Source organism: Magallana gigas, chromosome 2, assembly GCF_963853765.1.
Source record: "Magallana gigas chromosome 2, xbMagGiga1.1, whole genome shotgun sequence".
Classification (NCBI taxonomy): Eukaryota; Metazoa; Mollusca; class Bivalvia; order Ostreida; family Ostreidae; genus Magallana; species Magallana gigas.
In genome coordinates, this window is record NC_088854.1 from 46,158,877 (window position 1) to 46,176,375 (window position 17,499).

At 34.3% G+C, this 17,499-nt stretch overlaps 1 protein-coding gene across 3 annotated transcripts; it reads left to right on the top strand.

Annotated features, from left to right (window-relative positions):
- Positions 1-301: 301 nt before the first annotated feature.
- LOC105321559 (uncharacterized) lies at positions 302-15,513 on the top strand. 3 transcript variants are annotated; one of them, XM_066076847.1, is made up of 17 exons: positions 302-451; positions 1,827-2,173; positions 4,656-4,726; positions 4,858-5,044; positions 5,626-5,700; positions 5,961-6,052; positions 6,545-6,618; positions 10,608-10,669; positions 11,074-11,157; positions 12,449-12,513; positions 12,834-12,911; positions 13,269-13,329; positions 13,521-13,665; positions 13,988-14,589; positions 14,857-14,907; positions 15,017-15,106; positions 15,259-15,513. In XM_066076847.1, the coding sequence occupies exons 2-17, from the start codon at positions 1,928-1,930 to the stop codon at positions 15,376-15,378; spliced, it is 2,103 nt and encodes a 700-aa protein (XP_065932919.1). In that variant the 5' UTR covers positions 302-451; positions 1,827-1,927; the 3' UTR covers positions 15,379-15,513. The 3 variants fall into 3 exon arrangements, with proteins under 3 accessions (XP_065932919.1, XP_011418187.3, XP_011418190.3); XM_011419885.4 differs by having other exon boundaries at positions 368-451; positions 1,824-2,173; XM_011419888.4 differs by lacking the exons at positions 302-451; positions 1,827-2,173 and adding an exon at positions 2,936-3,967.
- The last annotated feature ends 1,986 nt before the right edge of the window (positions 15,514-17,499 follow it).

The window sequence follows — 17,499 nt, forward strand, 5'->3', positions numbered from 1 at the left end:
AATACCAAGTTTTGATAATTTTGCATACGTGTCGGTATTATATTAAAGAAATCTCAAATGGTGAGTTATGTAAGAAGATTAGGCACATTATAAGCTTTACACTTTAGTCTAGATTGTCTAATAACAACTTTTATACATTTTTCTTAATGAAATGACTCAATTTAAACTTTTTTGAAAAATGTTGCACAAAGCCTTCCAGTTTTATCTTCTTTTTTGCAAATGTGTATTTGCAACGTGCAGAAAAGTTTATGAGCAACTCTGCCGCTAAATATAAAATTAAATGGTGATTATCAATTAATCCTGAAAAGCAATCCCTAGTAATGTAATTGAGTAACCATTTCACTTTTAGATAATCCCCTTTTCTTAATCCTAGTGATAAAAGTTTAGAACGATTTTATACCTGCCCACTAAAAAGGGGTATAATGGAATTGGAGTGCATGAAAAACTTGGGGTAAGTTTATTTTTCCTTTAGAAGTATATACATAACTGTCGGCATTGTTATAAAAGATGACATATCAATATCTATATCTCTCACATATGTAATATAAGATACAAGTTTATATAAGAAAAATGCCCAATGACGATATGTATCTAGACTGTAAGCAGTAGATTTCAGATACACTTTTGTTTTTCAAAATTAGGCTTATTAAGTCGAAGACAAGGATAAAAATGTTAACAGTTGTTAAAGATTTACGAAGTAGTAACATTTAATGAAATTTAAAGTTTACGTTCTAAAATGATACCTATTGAACAAACCGGCATAGTTTTTGCATGATCTAAAGTCGAAGTTTTGATTTTAAAGTCGAAATTTTGTTTTAAATATATAATGGAAACATGTTAAGAGAGAGAGAGAGAGAGAGAGAGAGAGAGAGAGAGAGAGATATTAGCACAGCTTGTCAATATATCGAGAACAAATCAAGATGAAACGAACTTATTCATGATGAAACCACGCAACTGTGTACATGTTGTATACACAGAGATTTGAGGGGTGTCACACTCATTGATCTACCCACATGTATGGTAACACCGCACTTAGACACCGGCCATTGCAATCTGCACACGACATGGACATTTAAACAACCAAGTACCTCAATAATCGATACCAATTCCCCACCAATAATGATAAATGAATTCATGTTATAATCAATGTTTTCTGTATTCTGGACGGTTTCTTAATTGTTGGTGCATTTATTCATATTCAAATACAATAATTCACAAAAAAGCATCCGATTCCCAAAATTTCCGACTTGGTCATCAAAGAAGCATACAAATCCGCCAACTGAGTCTTTACCAAAGATTTATAAATCGTTGATAATTGATAGTAAGAACGGATTATTATGAATGCATTACAAATCAGATAGTAGGCTAAACGAAAAATGTTTCTTTTCATAAAATGGTACAGAACTCTGCTGGTTTTAAGAGGTTGTGAAAATTCTCTCGAAAATATTTCGTTCCCTATATGGGAATATTGCTCAGTACTTAATATATCAGAAACGATTTGAGTATCACGCCGAATGAATAGGATCTCAAGACTTCGCCACAAATTAAGTTCAATGAAATGCATTTGATTAAAAGTTAGCTTACACTGCTGTATAATGTATTAAACGTGTTCAGCATTTCACAACACTTGTTTTGATAGGGTTTCTCTTTCATGATTGTAAATTCCGAATTAGAGATGGTTATTCGTCATGAAAGACCTTGGTTATGGAAGAAACATTGACAATAAATAGCATGACAGATCGACCCTTGACGTGCCGTTCTTGCAGATATTTTGAATGACTGGCAAAACTGCCTCTTGAAAAAATGTCGCTTATGTTTTTCAGCAGTAGTCCGTGATAAAGTGGTTGATTTCTGGAGTGTATTGAAGACGTGCTGGGGAATTCAAGATAATATACCAGCAAGGTGGGAAAAAATAAAATAAAATAAAATGGCGTTGGCACTGTCATATGACCGCCAGACCCGGAATCTGTTGGACCAGGCCATGCAACAGACGTCAAAGTTCAGACGACAGTCGCTATGGAAGGACGCAGTGACGGTAGCCAATCAGAACCAGACGGTGGTCAAGATGAGGCTGATGGAGAGGAGGAAAAATAACGCCAAAATAAAGTCAAAGTTCAAAAGAGACATTCTTGGGTCACCCCATATCTTAGCGTATCTTGGACGGCCTGTGTCGGTAAGTTCCAGCCTTTTCTCTATCCAATTTAATACACCGAGTGTATTAAAATTGACATTTGTTATGAACAAACAACTTTTGAATATTTCGAGTTTGTTTTAATTAAGTTTTACCCTCTTAAAAGTGGAGTCTAAAAATACTAGTGATAGATCTAGATTTTCAAGCCCGACAAATGACGTAACGCAAACCAATAACAAGAATTATGAATGCGAATGCTCAAAAGCATGTTTCTTTGTAAATTTGAAAACGCAATCTTCCTTGGGTTGAAAAGATCAAGGAACTCCTTTCAGCCATTGATCCGACCTACGTCTGTTCTCCAAGGAACCAAATGCACCAAACTCTGTGTCTCTCGAGTTCCAGACTGATATTGAATTATATAGAGCCCTGCTATATTTCCGTCCTTAATCCATCCTGCATTCGGGCATTGTTAGGTACGTCTTACCCTATTGGTTGCAAAGACTGCAAGTGTTTAGCGCCACTGTAATCGGCTTCAGTCCCAGTGTCAATGAGTCCAGTACCTTTTCAGAATTCCGGCAATACATTCTATTTCCAGACAACTTAATAGAGGCGGGATATAGCAAGTTAATAAAGTTCTATGCCTCTGTCCGCCTAAGCGGTGTTATTTAATAAATCTTAGCATCAATTTAAATAGTCCCCCCAATAAATCTATAATTATGAATCAAACTTGCTATTTGCATTTTATTTAGCAAAATGGACCACCGTAGATCGCAGTCTTTGGTTTTAATGAACTGCTATGGAAGGCAGTGAACTGTGGGGGCTATTGAATCGCTTTGTGTGTCCTCAAACAACTTGTTGCATGTGTACAAAGGGATAGTAAATGTTCTTTTTCTTCTGTTTTGAATGCTACGTTGTTATTATTGACATTTGTGATGGGTCATTCATATACGAACGTTTAAAGACTGCAAAGGGGTTTGTGATTCTCTCCTTATAAGAAAATAAATGTACTACCTCAGATTTTAGCGAAAGGTTTCCGAACTAGTACCTTAATTCATTAGCCGCCTTTTATTTCAAGTCCAAAACCTAAGCGACTAAATTACCCCGGAGGTCATACTTTTATCCCAACCATGGATTTAACACATTCAGCACTAATTTTCTTGCAAAGTTCGAACGGATCATCCAAAATCAGGATACGTGACCAACTTGGAAGGGGTACTAGACTCGAGAAGAAGTAGAATTCAATCACTTTAATTCAGCCTGATCGATTAAATAAAAACATCCTCCAGTGGCGAGCTATCTTTCTACCCTGCTGTGACGTGGCATTGTTCTTACAGACGTTCAACGAGCAATCAGTATCTTTTAATCTTCAATAATGCACAACAAAGGTTCTGGCAACAGTCTTAGGTGGACTTTAATTAAGACGACCCAGTGTGTGGAGATCCGTTGTCAAGACCTGAACTATCGCATCATTTCTTTTTAAGAGTTGATAAATCGGATTCAGAAAACGGTTCTTGTGGATTATTTTTCACTTAGACAACAAATTACGAGGACCGATGTAGAAGTGCCTTACAAGTATATTTGATATTGTGAGGGCCTGCACCAAGTCATTTCCTTACAATGAGTGAACACGGGGAGAAGGGGGAGGAAGAGGAGGAGGAGGGGGTGATGTCCCCCAAACCCCTGCCATTCGCCAGAGCCCCGAGTTTTGAGGTTGTGATTGACCCAATGGATGAGCCGTGGGAGTGGCCCGCGAAACAGGAGAAGAACACAGAGGACAATAGTGATGATAGTGACGATGATTTTTTCGGGAGGGGGAGTGCAGCATCCAATGAGGAGGTGGTTTGCCTTTGTATTTTAATAAGTTTTTTAGGCTACATTTTAAAGGTGATATCGTTTATTGGTGTTGCATGAAGATACGATACTACTTTTTGAGAAAAAAATAATACTTGGTAGGACTTGGGGGTGAAAAAATTCTGATTTTTTTTCGTTAAGTTTGAGGTTTTCACGCTGATTTTTAGCAATACATGCCATAATACTATTGATTTGGTTATGGTATTTGATATCAAAGAGACACGTTTGTCACCTCGGCGTAAATTGGCGGTTTACGATGACTGGATCTGGGACGGTTGTTAAGTTCTGTGTTATTTGGAATCCTTCAATCCGTGTTTGCTATGATATATGTGTGTTATGTCTTAAACCCGGTAAATACAGTTAGTGCAATGCATAAGAAGCTTTTAGAACGTGTTAAAGATGTCCTGAGGAACTAAATCGTAATAAGCTTTAGATTGGAGATTATTTCATTATTATTAACCTGTATACTCATTATAGATTTTTATGTCACTGGAATTTTTTTTATAGAATACGAGTAGACTTTGATTAAAATCTAAAGAAAATAGCTTCTATAGGCAACAAGGAATCATGAATGAATTAAAATTAATTTAAAAATAACTATAAATGATGAACGCCTGATGAAGATAGCTCATTGCTGCTTTATTTGCTTTATTAACAGAGTTTTCTTTTACAGCCCTTCATAAAGTTTCGAAGAATGGCACGTGCTGTGAAAATGCTTATAAGCGTGTGTCACGTGTGCCGGAGGTGAGTACATTTATACGCCAATCCAAAACATAATTTTTCATGTTTGTAAACGTAAATGAAGTAATAAAAATTGGTGTCGTTAACTTTACTGGACAATAAATAATGTATTGTCTTATTTTTGGCATCAACAGTTTGTTGGTAACTTCGGTTTCCAAAGAAAATTGGTTCGCATTGCTGGACAACCTAGTCGCCGCCACAACTCTCCAGCAATCGCAAAAGAAAGGAAGAGCGTTCGTCGCTTTGGTAACCAATGAAAAACATAAAATGGAACAGTTGACCTTTGACATCAACGATTATAAACAACAACGGCTCACAAAGGTCAGAGCTTGTCATTGTTCTCTATATCTGGTCTTGTTTTCCGCAATGTGTAGTAATTATCTGTAATTGATTTCCAGTAACTTAAGATATGAATTCTATTGCCTCCGATGTGTCCTGCAGTTTACTAAATTTACACAAGAATACATTTCCCTTGCATTGAATGTGTTTCCGATAATTTTATATAATATTGCATTGTTGGTTATTTTCCTTTTAGTTTTATTACAGTGTTTTTAATGACGCAAGTCACTTGTGATTTATTTTATTGAAATGCTAATGGGTCATTTATATCAACTTTAATATCCGAGTGGGTTACTTAACATGTTCATTAACTTAGTAACACCCATTATTCAACAGTCATCAAAAACTCCGCACGTATAATTCAATAGGTCCGTATCGCCAAAAACATTTAAGCTTGTTATATAATATGGCGAAATCAAAATACAATGCAAATTAGCATACAGTCCAGAGGTGTTATCTATGCGTATCGACATACAGCAAACATGTAGTGTAATGAGATATATTTTACGAATATTAATTGTCTGGGCTAAGATGACAAGCAGCATTCAAAATTGTTTTGACAGGATTTGTTCACGGACGAGATCCGAGAGATAATGCGACAGAGACCAGGAACACGGTCCAATGACCAGATTATGGAGGTACGAGCCCTGACCAGCTCAAGGTCGCAGGCAGGGTGGGGGGGGGGGGCATGAATAGTTTAGAGATTGAACCAAAGTGATAAATGTTTCTTTCAAAAGACAACGTAAACCAAAAGGTTTAAAGCTTGTTTCTTGGTTGAAAATTTTATTTTTAACGAATTTAATGTTTTCCAATATTCATGAACTAGTATTTGTTTTTTAATGTATGATATAAATTATTTCTCCTTTTACTGACCTTGACCTTTGGCATATTAATCAAGGTTGTGAGAGTCATGAAGGGAATGTCGAGGCAGTTTTGCGAGTACTCGTTAGGAATCCAGAAAAAGATCTGCCAATATTCCTTTTACGACAAGTATGTTTTTTGTACAGTGTTTCTGACTTTTCATAATATAACATACAATGCTGTAAAACAGATACTTATTGTATACACGTTTTTCATGAGTTTGAATACAAATACTTATTGTGTACAAGTTTTTCATGAGTTTGAATGAAAGTGTTAAGGAAACTAATATATTTTTTACACTCCCTGGTCATTTTGCAAAATACTTGTAATATTCATTTCTTCATTATTCAGTTTCTTAGATTATAAAAAAATGATATGTTACATGCATGTTATAGAGTATGAAAATACAGTCAATATTATTGACACTAAGTTTTGTCTTTTGATTTTTTTTTATTTGATGGTAATTTAATGTTTTAAAAATATATAAATTTTTAAAACTGTTAATACGGTTTTATTTAAAATGTGTCAGATAACTGGAAGGAAATACATTATCAATGTTGTTTGCGCAAAGTAATATTCTTCTTATGTATTTTCTGATGCGACAACGTTCTGTCTCCCCAGGTACCGCCATAACCGCGTGATCATCAAACGAGGCCTGCCCCCTGACGGAATCTACTTCGTCATCAGTGGAACATGTAAGTAAAGAAAATAAAGGAACCTAGGGAGACATGCAAGTAAAATGTAAACAATGAGCTCCAAATGTAAATATCAATTTAGAAGTGTAACGAATTCAATCTTTAAACGCTTAATATATGACTAGCAGTGCATGTGTACTAATTTTTAGTCAATGGTATTTGGAAAACCAGTTTATATAAGCAGTGGCCAAAATCATTTATATGTGGGTTTCATCATTATTAATGTGGTAATATTTAAATTTAATAATTAAAGTTATTAATGTCAATTAAGAAATCCTTACAAGTGATATTGGTGTACCCTCGGAAAAAAACTCAAAAAGTTTTACTTCTGTTAATATGCATAAAAGTAAGCATTTTACCGACATACAATGTAATCACTTATGGAATACATATCATTTAGCAAGTTTTTAAAATAATTTTTTGATAATTTCATCTGTTGCACGAAAAAAAAAACTTGTAGAAGGGGTGGAGGCATTTTTCTTTATGACCTATCTTTACTACATTATGGTTTTCGATCTTTCGTATAAAACAAAACATGCTGAATGATCAAAATAAATATTTGTATATTTCCTACTTGCAATTGTGTCCGTTTAAGGAAATATTATAGCCGAATGTTGGAATGATTAGATCTTGAAGTTCTTTTGGAAATTCTTTCTTTATCTAGATTAATTGAAAGATACATGTATATATTTTGTTTAAAAAATACGTAAGCATTCAACGGCATACGATTTTACAGCCAAGAGGTTAAATTTCGCGTTTTAAAGGTACATGAGCATTAACTTTACACGCGTTGATTGCAAAAAAGGTGCATTGTTGTCTGGAACAAAGGAACTGCACAAGTCTACCTACCACCGCTGTATGATAGCCCAAATGTTCAAGACGGGGTTTAAATCTGATATTTAATCACAACCCGTTATTTAAAGTCTGCCGGAATAATAGGCAATGCTTGATAATGGTCGGTATATACTTACTTAATTTTTGTGGATTGAATCAACATTTTAATTTCCCAACGTGCTCTGGTCTCTAATGAAAAAGTTCATTACATTTTCGTCCAAATCTCGTCTTTATAAGCGGACGATTATCTTTGGCGTCCATGATCGTTCGTTTTAAAGGAAACAAAATATGCTTGAGGTTTTATATAGATAGGAAATTTATTAGTATAAATTGATTTTTTGCCCCTGACGAGGACACAGACTAATTATTTGGCATGTCCCACACTTCATTTCCCTTACTAGCTGTTAGATACATAGCCTGATAGTGCCAGGTCGGACCTCTTGTTTGATGTAAGTGTGACGGTGCACATTTTGATTTTTATATATTTTACGTAGTAGTTGCTTGTGGTCTGTAATATCTCGTAAATGTTTTAATTATTTTATATTTTACAATTTAAGATTTAAGTTAAATGAAAGTTAAGAATTTGTGGGCTAAATAAATATTAAGAAGAAAGCGTCGCGCTACATAAATAATGTACATGGGTTCGGATTAACGTTTACACGTTTCCTTTTTGTTCGGATCTAGAAAGTTAGTAACAATTTATTTAGGAATAAATCATTCTCACATATCGGCAATTATCAAATGTTCAAGTTAAGAAGTAATGCAAACAAAAGTCGGTCTATCTATTCAACTGTCAGTACGTAGGTATTTGAGTTAATTTTACTATCACTTTAGGATTAACGCATAACAATAGATGCCAGGGATAGTGAGAAACTCTTCCGCTAATTGAATAAAAATTAAGGTAAAAGGGGACGCTAACCTCACGAGGCTCCCCAAAGGAAATTCAATAAAGTCATTATAATAATTTGTTAATTACACTGTAATTACCCCCTTTGAGTGACCTCACTGAGGACAGGTCGAGGATTAAGTTTATTCCCCCGTCTCCCTCTCGTCACTTACGCTTGGGACACAGAGGAATAAACATCATATGTACATTGTATCCTCGACCTTGTCTTTATTCAGGTCAGTATTTTTATGTTTTATAAGTTAGATTGTTTATATGAATTATAGGTATTTTTATTATTTAATCAAGTTATTAAAAATTAAGTTAAAGTGATAGCTTTAATTTAACATTAAGAAATTAGTAAAAGTTCCATAACATTTTTAACTTGGGTGTTAAGATAGTTTTAAACATAATTTTGTACAGTAAATCCGATTCATATTCACTTACTTTAATGATAATTTAATACTAATTTGGATATTGGGTTCAGTATTTGAAAATTTGTTTAGTCAATATTTTTACTTTAAAATTGTAATACTGTCAATCAACGGCCGGGAATTGATACCGGAAGTTGATTTTAAATATGGCCGCCACTCTTTAAATGGCGGACCAGTGATGTTATATTAATGTCTATTTTAATCATGTTCTTTAATAATGTTCAATTTAAATTTAATTGTCAATATGTTGTAATTAATATTCATTTTTATACTGTGTCACTTACGCTTGGGACACAGAGGAATAAACATCATATGTACATTGTATCCTCGACCTTGTCTTTATTCAGGTTAATAAGGTTTCTTACCATTTACGTCCGGGCGTAAGGCTAATTACAACAGCGAGTTTTACAATTTAAGATTTAAGTTAAATGAAAGTTAAGAATTTGTGGGCTAAATAAATATTAAGAAGAAAGCGTCGCGCTACATAAATAATGTACATGGGTTCGGATTAACGTTTACACGTTTCCTTTTTGTTCGGATCTAGAAAGTTAGTAACAATTTATTTAGGAATAAATCATTCTCACATATCGGCAATTATCAAATGTTCAAGTTAAGAAGTAATGCAAACAAAAGTCGGTCTATCTATTCAACTGTCAGTACGTAGGTATTTGAGTTAATTTTACTATCACTTTAGGATTAACGCATAACAATAGATGCCAGGGATAGTGAGAAACTCTTCCGCTAATTGAATAAAAATTAAGGTAAAAGGGGACGCTAACCTCACGAGGCTCCCCAAAGGAAATTCAATAAAGTCATTATAATAATTTGTTAATTACACTGTAATTACCCCCTTTGAGTGACCTCACTGAGGACAGGTCGAGGATTAAGTTTATTCCCCCGTCTCCCTCTCGTCACTTACGCTTGGGACACAGAGGAATAAACATCATATGTACATTGTATCCTCGACCTTGTCTTTATTCAGGTCAGTATTTTTATGTTTTATAAGTTAGATTGTTTATATGAATTATAGGTATTTTTATTATTTAATCAAGTTATTAAAAATTAAGTTAAAGTGATAGCTTTAATTTAACATTAAGAAATTAGTAAAAGTTCCATAACATTTTTAACTTGGGTGTTAAGATAGTTTTAAACATAATTTTGTACAGTAAATCCGATTCATATTCACTTACTTTAATGATAATTTAATACTAATTTGGATATTGGGTTCAGTATTTGAAAATTTGTTTAGTCAATATTTTTACTTTAAAATTGTAATACTGTCAATCAACGGCCGGGAATTGATACCGGAAGTTGATTTTAAATATGGCCGCCACTCTTTAAATGGCGGACCAGTGATGTTATATTAATGTCTATTTTAATCATGTTCTTTAATAATGTTCAATTTAAATTTAATTGTCAATATGTTGTAATTAATATTCATTTTTATACTGTGTCACTTACGCTTGGGACACAGAGGAATAAACATCATATGTACATTGTATCCTCGACCTTGTCTTTATTCAGGTTAATAAGGTTTCTTACCATTTACGTCCGGGCGTAAGGCTAATTACAACAGCGAGTTCCCCTTTACGAGAAGAACTTCGTAAAATAAATCATAACTTTTTATTATGATTGTTAATTGAACGGTAAATTGGAATCCAGACTGAAAACAAAGACTTCGTTCAACGCCAGGTCGAAGATCGCGCAGTTCAGTAGCAATAATATTGATATTCACCGGACGACAAGTCATTTTACGAGAAAAATTGTGAAATGTTGTTTTTCCAGTTCTGTAATTAAACTAATTAGTTGTGATATGGTTGATTTTGATCTTTAACCAGTGGTTTCCAAACCAGACGACAAGAGAAACCCGGATGAACTTCACGCTGGAGAAAAGTTCGGGGTCAGTTTTCTTGTGTTTCATCTTTACCACCATTTTCTCTTATTTTCGACATATTCTTGTGAGTTTTTTTTTTTAAATGATTGAAGATTGATAGCTCCTTCTCTATAGCTGTTAAATTCTTTGTAGATAATTTTCTATGAATGTGTGTCATAAAGGATAGTATGATTGGCATCTGTAATACCGTTGTCGAAGGTCGGCTTAGATTTCAATGAAAGGCTTATGAACAGACAACAGACGTTCCATCTAACAAAGCAATAGTGTTTTAACACATTCTCTTCCCCAGTAATTCCCTGTCAGTCGTTCCACTTGCCATGTACAAGCTGGAGTGGAGATTCAAAATACAAATTCACACAAGTTAAAGGAGTATAAAGTGCACACTTGTGATTGGAATTCTTGTGTTTTAGGAAGAAGATTTAGTGTGTGGATGTGGCAGGCGAGCTACGGTGATCACACGCCACGAGGTGGAGCTTCTATTCCTACACAGATTTGTGAGTAGTTTCCGGTTCTTGTATATCAAATACGTAGAAATGGGAGGAGGAGGCAAAATAATACCTCCAGTTATCTGTGACAAAATTTAAATGCGATGAAAAAAGAAACTTGTGATGTATTACCCCCTTTCTTCAAGTTCTTCGTTAGGGAATTTGAGCTTTTAAAGGTGTTTTTTTTAAAAATATTTTCGCGTGTCAATATATTTCCCCAGTTGGGAAGTCGATGCTACGTACGTACTTTTTAATAAAAAAACTGTTTGCAATAATGTACTGCTATGTACTGTGTAAAATGTCCCCAAAATAAGTACAAAACTGTGTTTTAAAGAATATCAAAGCAAGCATTCATAAATTCATGGAAATCATACGAATATTTTCTGCTCTTGAATATCACTGTGTATGGACCATCATAAAGAATAATAATTAAAAAAAACTATACATGTAACAGACAATGCGTGAAAATAAAATTCTTTTTATATTTTGTTGTATTGAAGAAACAGCAAGGCAATATGGATTTTATTGGAATGGGGAGGGAACCTTACTGTGGGCTTCGTTATCGATATGAATATTACTTAGAACATACATTTCCCATTATCCCCTGTAATCTGCCTTCATCTTACAAGTGTCTTATCGAATCAAAGAAACTCAAGTAATATTGCTTACGGCTCACTTGTTGGAATCCTTTTGATGGAAAGTTAATTTTCCAGACCCATAATAGTGTACATAGCGACAGCGAAATTGATTGGGTTTGATAGATAAAAACTAGGTCCGATTTCAAATAATAAACTTTATTCCAAAGTAAGTTATAAAAAAAAAAGTAGAAAACGCAGGGTCGATATGCCAAACAAATATCTTGGTGTCTGTTCATACACAAAGTCTTATCTCGCCTTAGCGCACATTCAAGATACTCAAGAATTTTTTTCATTACACCTGACAAACAATTCAATCTACATTCAACTGATAACAAATAATTGGGTAAAAATTAAATCCCTCTCCCACTTTTAAATAATCGCTGCAAAGTCTTGAAAAAATTACAGGGGATGACATGTTATTGTTTTGCAGAAACTAACTGATAAGAAAGTGTATAATGATTCTTGATAGATATGTACTCCAAGCCTGGACGAATTTAAATACATGTCCTTGTAAAATTGGACTGCCAAATGCATTTTCTTTTAAATTTCAAACCTGAACACAGGACATGGTGCAAATTGATTTGAAGTGACTCAATGATTGGATTATATGTGTATCAGTTTAGCGTTTCGATTTAACCGCCGTTCATTTTCTTTCTTCACAGGACTATATGGACATATTCGATATGTCCGCGGACTCTAACGATCCCAAGAACTTAAACATTTGTCGGTAAGGATTTACGTTATTCTTTGAACGTTATGCAGTTATTGGAATAAGTATAACATGTATTTTCATTTTAAAGCACACAGTATGTTGTGATTTATTTCAACATCAAAGTTCAACTTAATCAAAGAAATCACAGATAGGTGTTAAAATGTGTACAACGTATTACTATAGAGTATCATGTTAAACTTGGCTGTGAAAAGTTCACATAAATTTTGGCTTTGAATGATTAGGGAAATAGCTCGGTAGGATGCCACTTTGTTTTCTACTGGTAAAATAACTTAAATTTTTAAACTTGAAAGTAACAAAAATTTGCTCATTTTCAGGAGGGACGTGGTCCTCAGACATTTCCCGATGGACAAACTCGAGGACAATCCAGGAACGTGGAGTACTCTAAAATACAGGTATACACGGAGCAATCTGTCCTTTAAAATTGCAAAATACAGCCCTCACATTTTAATTAACTTGTTGCACTTGTTTGAATTGTTGTTCAAGTGGTTGCCACTAAGAAAATAGAAAAGTTAAATACAAAAGTATAAATGCACCATATACTAGAAATGTCGTTAAAATAACTATCTATTCGACATACCCTGTAAAGTTTTTTATCATTTTTATTAATAAAACCTTGATTAAAATACTAGTTTGACCTTTTTAGAGGTTTGCGATTTCTATTTGGGTTGAAATGACATAATCGTATTCTCCCACAAGAAATTAACATTTTACCAATTGTTTATGAACGCTGTCTTTTTTTTTGCTTGCAGATATGGTCGTCTTATTGTGAAGAACAGCAACGAAATGGAATGGATATACGTGATTTTGTCTGTATGTACATGTATCAAACAAAATAGTGTACCGTTTTCTTGTCTGTTGACTTAATCCATGTATCGACAAAAAAATCGGATAAGTTTCCATTTTTGAAGTATAAATCTAAATTATCGGTGTAGTGAGCAAAGTTCAGTACGTAATGAAAGGAAGTAGTGACGGTTAATGAGATCCACATCCATTCATTGCAGGGAGAAGCGCGCGTGATAGCGCGGCTACAGCCGGATACCATAGACGTGAAGGCCCGGCGTCAGCAGATACAGAGAACCATAGAGCAGGACTCGCCATTCTACAAGAAAAAGAAAATCCTCAACTTTGTCTCAGACCGGGCTCACGGTAAATAATTGATCAAACTGATTACTGGTAGCTTATTCCGAGTCCCGAACTTTGTCAAGTTACATTATCTATTAATCGATGATCTAAAATCACAGGTACTTAGGGCATTGATATCTTTTTGTTATCGATGAGTAATATTCATATACCAGAAAAATATCAATGGAGAAAAAAATCTATGTTGGGTTTATATTTCTTTTTATTTAAAAAAAAAATTGAAAGGGGTGGTCCATGCCCCAAATGCTTTTTATCAAAATTCACGATGCGTTCCTCTTTGTACATTTAAAAATATTGACAGAATAACGCTTAAACATTTTGGTTTCAGTAAAATCAAAGTACAGCCCTGCAACATATCATCCAGGGATACGGAGGGACCTTATGTCGGCGCCACCTGCGCATGGGCACAGACGTTGTCTTGACGATATTGCGTACAAAAATGTACCAGACGCCCAAAACGCTGTGACGTCAATACGAGGATTTCTTCGCTCTAAATCTGAAATATTAGAAAGTAAATCGGATAAACTTCCAAAAATTGACATTAAAGTCAGTGATGAAAATGGAGATACAACTGAAAAGACAGAAAATGACGAGAATATAAGACCTATTTCAGTTCCCCCCTCTGAACCTCAACAGTTATCATTCACCGAAATATCCACAGACAAAAAGTCGTTTTATCAAAGAACTGGACATAATGCCGGAAACAAGCCGAGACCAAAGTCTGAGAATCTGCACGCGATGAAAAAGAAACGGTTAACCCACGAACAAATGATGGAACGTCTGCATATGGCGGAACGCAGACGATTAAAAGAGAAATACATGAATGCCCCGAACATCAAACCACAGCGCGTGGTCATTACACACGAGAAGGAGACGGCGGAACTTCCTGCTTTTGTCCAGGTGGAAACTTTGCATCCAGGACAGACCTTCGTAAGTACTATCAATAGCACTTTGCATTTCTAATAATCAGGTAGTTTGTTCTGAACAAGGGTTTGCTTTTCATAGTGTTCGTCGTAGAGATGAAATGAAACTGTTGAGATTTTGAAATCGGTTACAAAGTTTCATTCCTGCATGCGGCATAATATTTTCGACCTGGTTACATAAGTCCAATTATGTCTATGAAATAATACTACATTGACACAATGTTGTGTTATTAATGTTTCTAATAGAAAGCCATTCATTTTATTTACAACACAGGGTTTGCGATCTTGCCTAGAATCTTATGAGCGAGGACCCTCAGTTAGCCTGGTGAGTACATTATCAGCGAGGAAGTCACGTGGACTATCTAATTGTTTTGATTGGTCATTGCTGTCATAATCTCTCTAGCGCAATATTTGAAAAGTTTTTCTAATTTTAGATCAGCGGTGACTGTGAAGTACTCGCCATCAACAAAAAATTCTTCCTACGCCATTGCGATGACGCTATGTTCAGTCTCATCAGACTCAAGGTAATTTTAATATATAAATATACTTTAATCGTCCAATGGACCGGGTGTATTGTAGATCGTTATATTCTAACTAACCTGTACTTTTGATATACACTATAATGAAATACCTTAAAGTCATAGAGCAAACCCAACGGTATTCTGTTCAATTTCAGGCGAAGCCTTTTCCTCAGCAGAGTGAGTTGGTAGACCGATTAGATATCACTCTACAATGGGACGAATTTAAACAAGAGACATTGAAAGACTACCTCAGGAGACGAATCAGAAAACATTGACCATACCATATTTTATCTGAATAATGATTATGATGACGCAATATTTCCCCCTAATACGGCAAATTTCGCTGGGTTTAGTGCTGTGAAAATTGTGTACTTTTGTTCTCTCTTACCAGTATTATTATTTATGAATTATGATTAATAAACAAATATTTATTACTGTGTTTAAATGTGTTTCTGTAGTTTGCTCTACATGTAGATACATTTGGTTTATGAAGAAATTCGGCTGGTATGTGATTCATTGTATGCGTTTTGAAAGTTTGTCCTTTAGAATTATGACGTGGCAACATTATTTACCCCCCCCCCCCCCAAAAAAAAATGATGACATTTTAAGGGTAAATTCTGAATAGTTCAAATAAACATGTATTTGGAAGGAAATTACACGTGTTGAAGACCTAGAGCGGTGACTGGACCTATCCTCTCCCCCAAAATTTGCAGAATTATAGTATTATACATATACAATGTACAATATATAGTAGCGTAAACTTATAAATAGTATACACAAGTCACCCCTTGGAAAACAAATCATTACAAGGACAAGCTGGGAATACTTTGTAAAAATCGAGGTAATGTAAAGAAGATATAGATTTAAATTCACTCTCCCATCTTGATGATTGGGAATTTTGCCTTTGAGATTAAAGGGGTCTTTAACACTAGTACTGTGCTGTATTTTGCACCCGCTTATATAAGATGCAGTTTCTGAAAAATCCATGCATACGTAATGATAAACTAGAGATAATCTAGAGAGTATATAACCACTTTTGTTTTTACTGTATCTCACCTGACATGTGAGATATTAACCTTTAAAAATCAATATCCCATAGGAAAATAACAATCCCCATAGGAGAAATAATTAAAGGAAGGGAAATATTGAAAATCCTACAGGATTTAAAAAATCCTACAAGAATTATAAATATTTCCTATAGGAGAAAAGTATTCCCTGCAGGAATTTGACTCAGATACTAGTTGGTAGTTTTCTAATAGGATATTAAGATTTTAGAAATAAGAAAAAAAATTCCAGGAAAAAAAAAGGGAAGGGGGGGGGGAGTAGAGTTCACATGTACCTGTGTTACAATTCATGTTGTTGATTGACTTGATAAATTCAATTAGCCTTAATCGACTGGTAACTATAGTTTACGGACCGTAACCTATAGTGAACGATTATAGTTAACAAATGACAATCTGAGTCTATCGGTCTGCAAATAACGTTAAGGATAGATTTTGCATCATCGGAACCCACGGGTTTTCTATGTAACGGATAAAAAACCCGTGGGTTCCGACGATGGAGATTTTGATGATGAATATAGATTCACATCTGTAAACTATTATTTACATTGTTAATCATAGTTTCACACTCTTGAAACCATATTTATTATATAAACTATAATTTTTAATTAAGGTCAAGATCTAGTAAATGAAAGGTGCCTACAGGTTTCTGAAATTCAAGATATAAATTCTTTTAATGATGCTTCATAACAATATCTTTGTTTTATAGGGTGTACCGGGGCTTAAATATTTGGTAAACACAATGAAAAATCATGTTTTAAAAGACCATTTTCTACGAAATATGAAGGATAAAAATAACAAATCTCGGGGTTTTGTCCATTTTTGACCAATGAAATATATCTAGAATGCCTACAGTCTCTCCAAAAACGGAATAAAACAAGCTCTTGACCTCCTCTTTAAAATGATGTCAAATTGAATATAGGTACCGGGATTACTTTTCCCGTGATTAAATATAGAATGTCAAAATATTGTTTTATTTTCTACATAATAATGAAAAGATTCATCAAATCAATTATGACGTCATAATGGTTAATTTACAACCGTTAAACCTAATTCATCGTAGTGAAATTGTGATTAGGCGCCTACCTCATTTTTGTAAATTTAACAAGCTCTGGATTAAGAAAAGTTTATCAGCAATAGCACTCCCTAACTAATCAATATAGATTCTCTCATCCAGAAAGACACTCTTTCACCACTCAACCTGCCCAAGGCAGGTAGATCCGCGCCGATTATTTATTTTTTTTTTTGGTGATGCATCACGACATTACTCTTTTTTTATGGCTTTAAAATATTATACTCTAACGTATATTCAGTATGTAAAATGGTACAAAATAA

Bases quoted from the DNA above. Each gene is read 5' to 3' on its own strand.
- LOC105321559 (XM_066076847.1), top strand. From the start codon at position 1,928: ATGGCGTTGGCACTGTCATATGACCGCCAGACCCGGAATCTGTTGGAC. The intron at 4,727-4,857 runs GTGAGTACATTT...TGGCATCAACAG, and splicing joins GTGTGTCACGTGTGCCGGAG to TTTGTTGGTAACTTCGGTTT. The intron at 6,619-10,607 runs GTAAGTAAAGAA...ATCTTTAACCAG, and splicing joins CTTCGTCATCAGTGGAACAT to TGGTTTCCAAACCAGACGAC.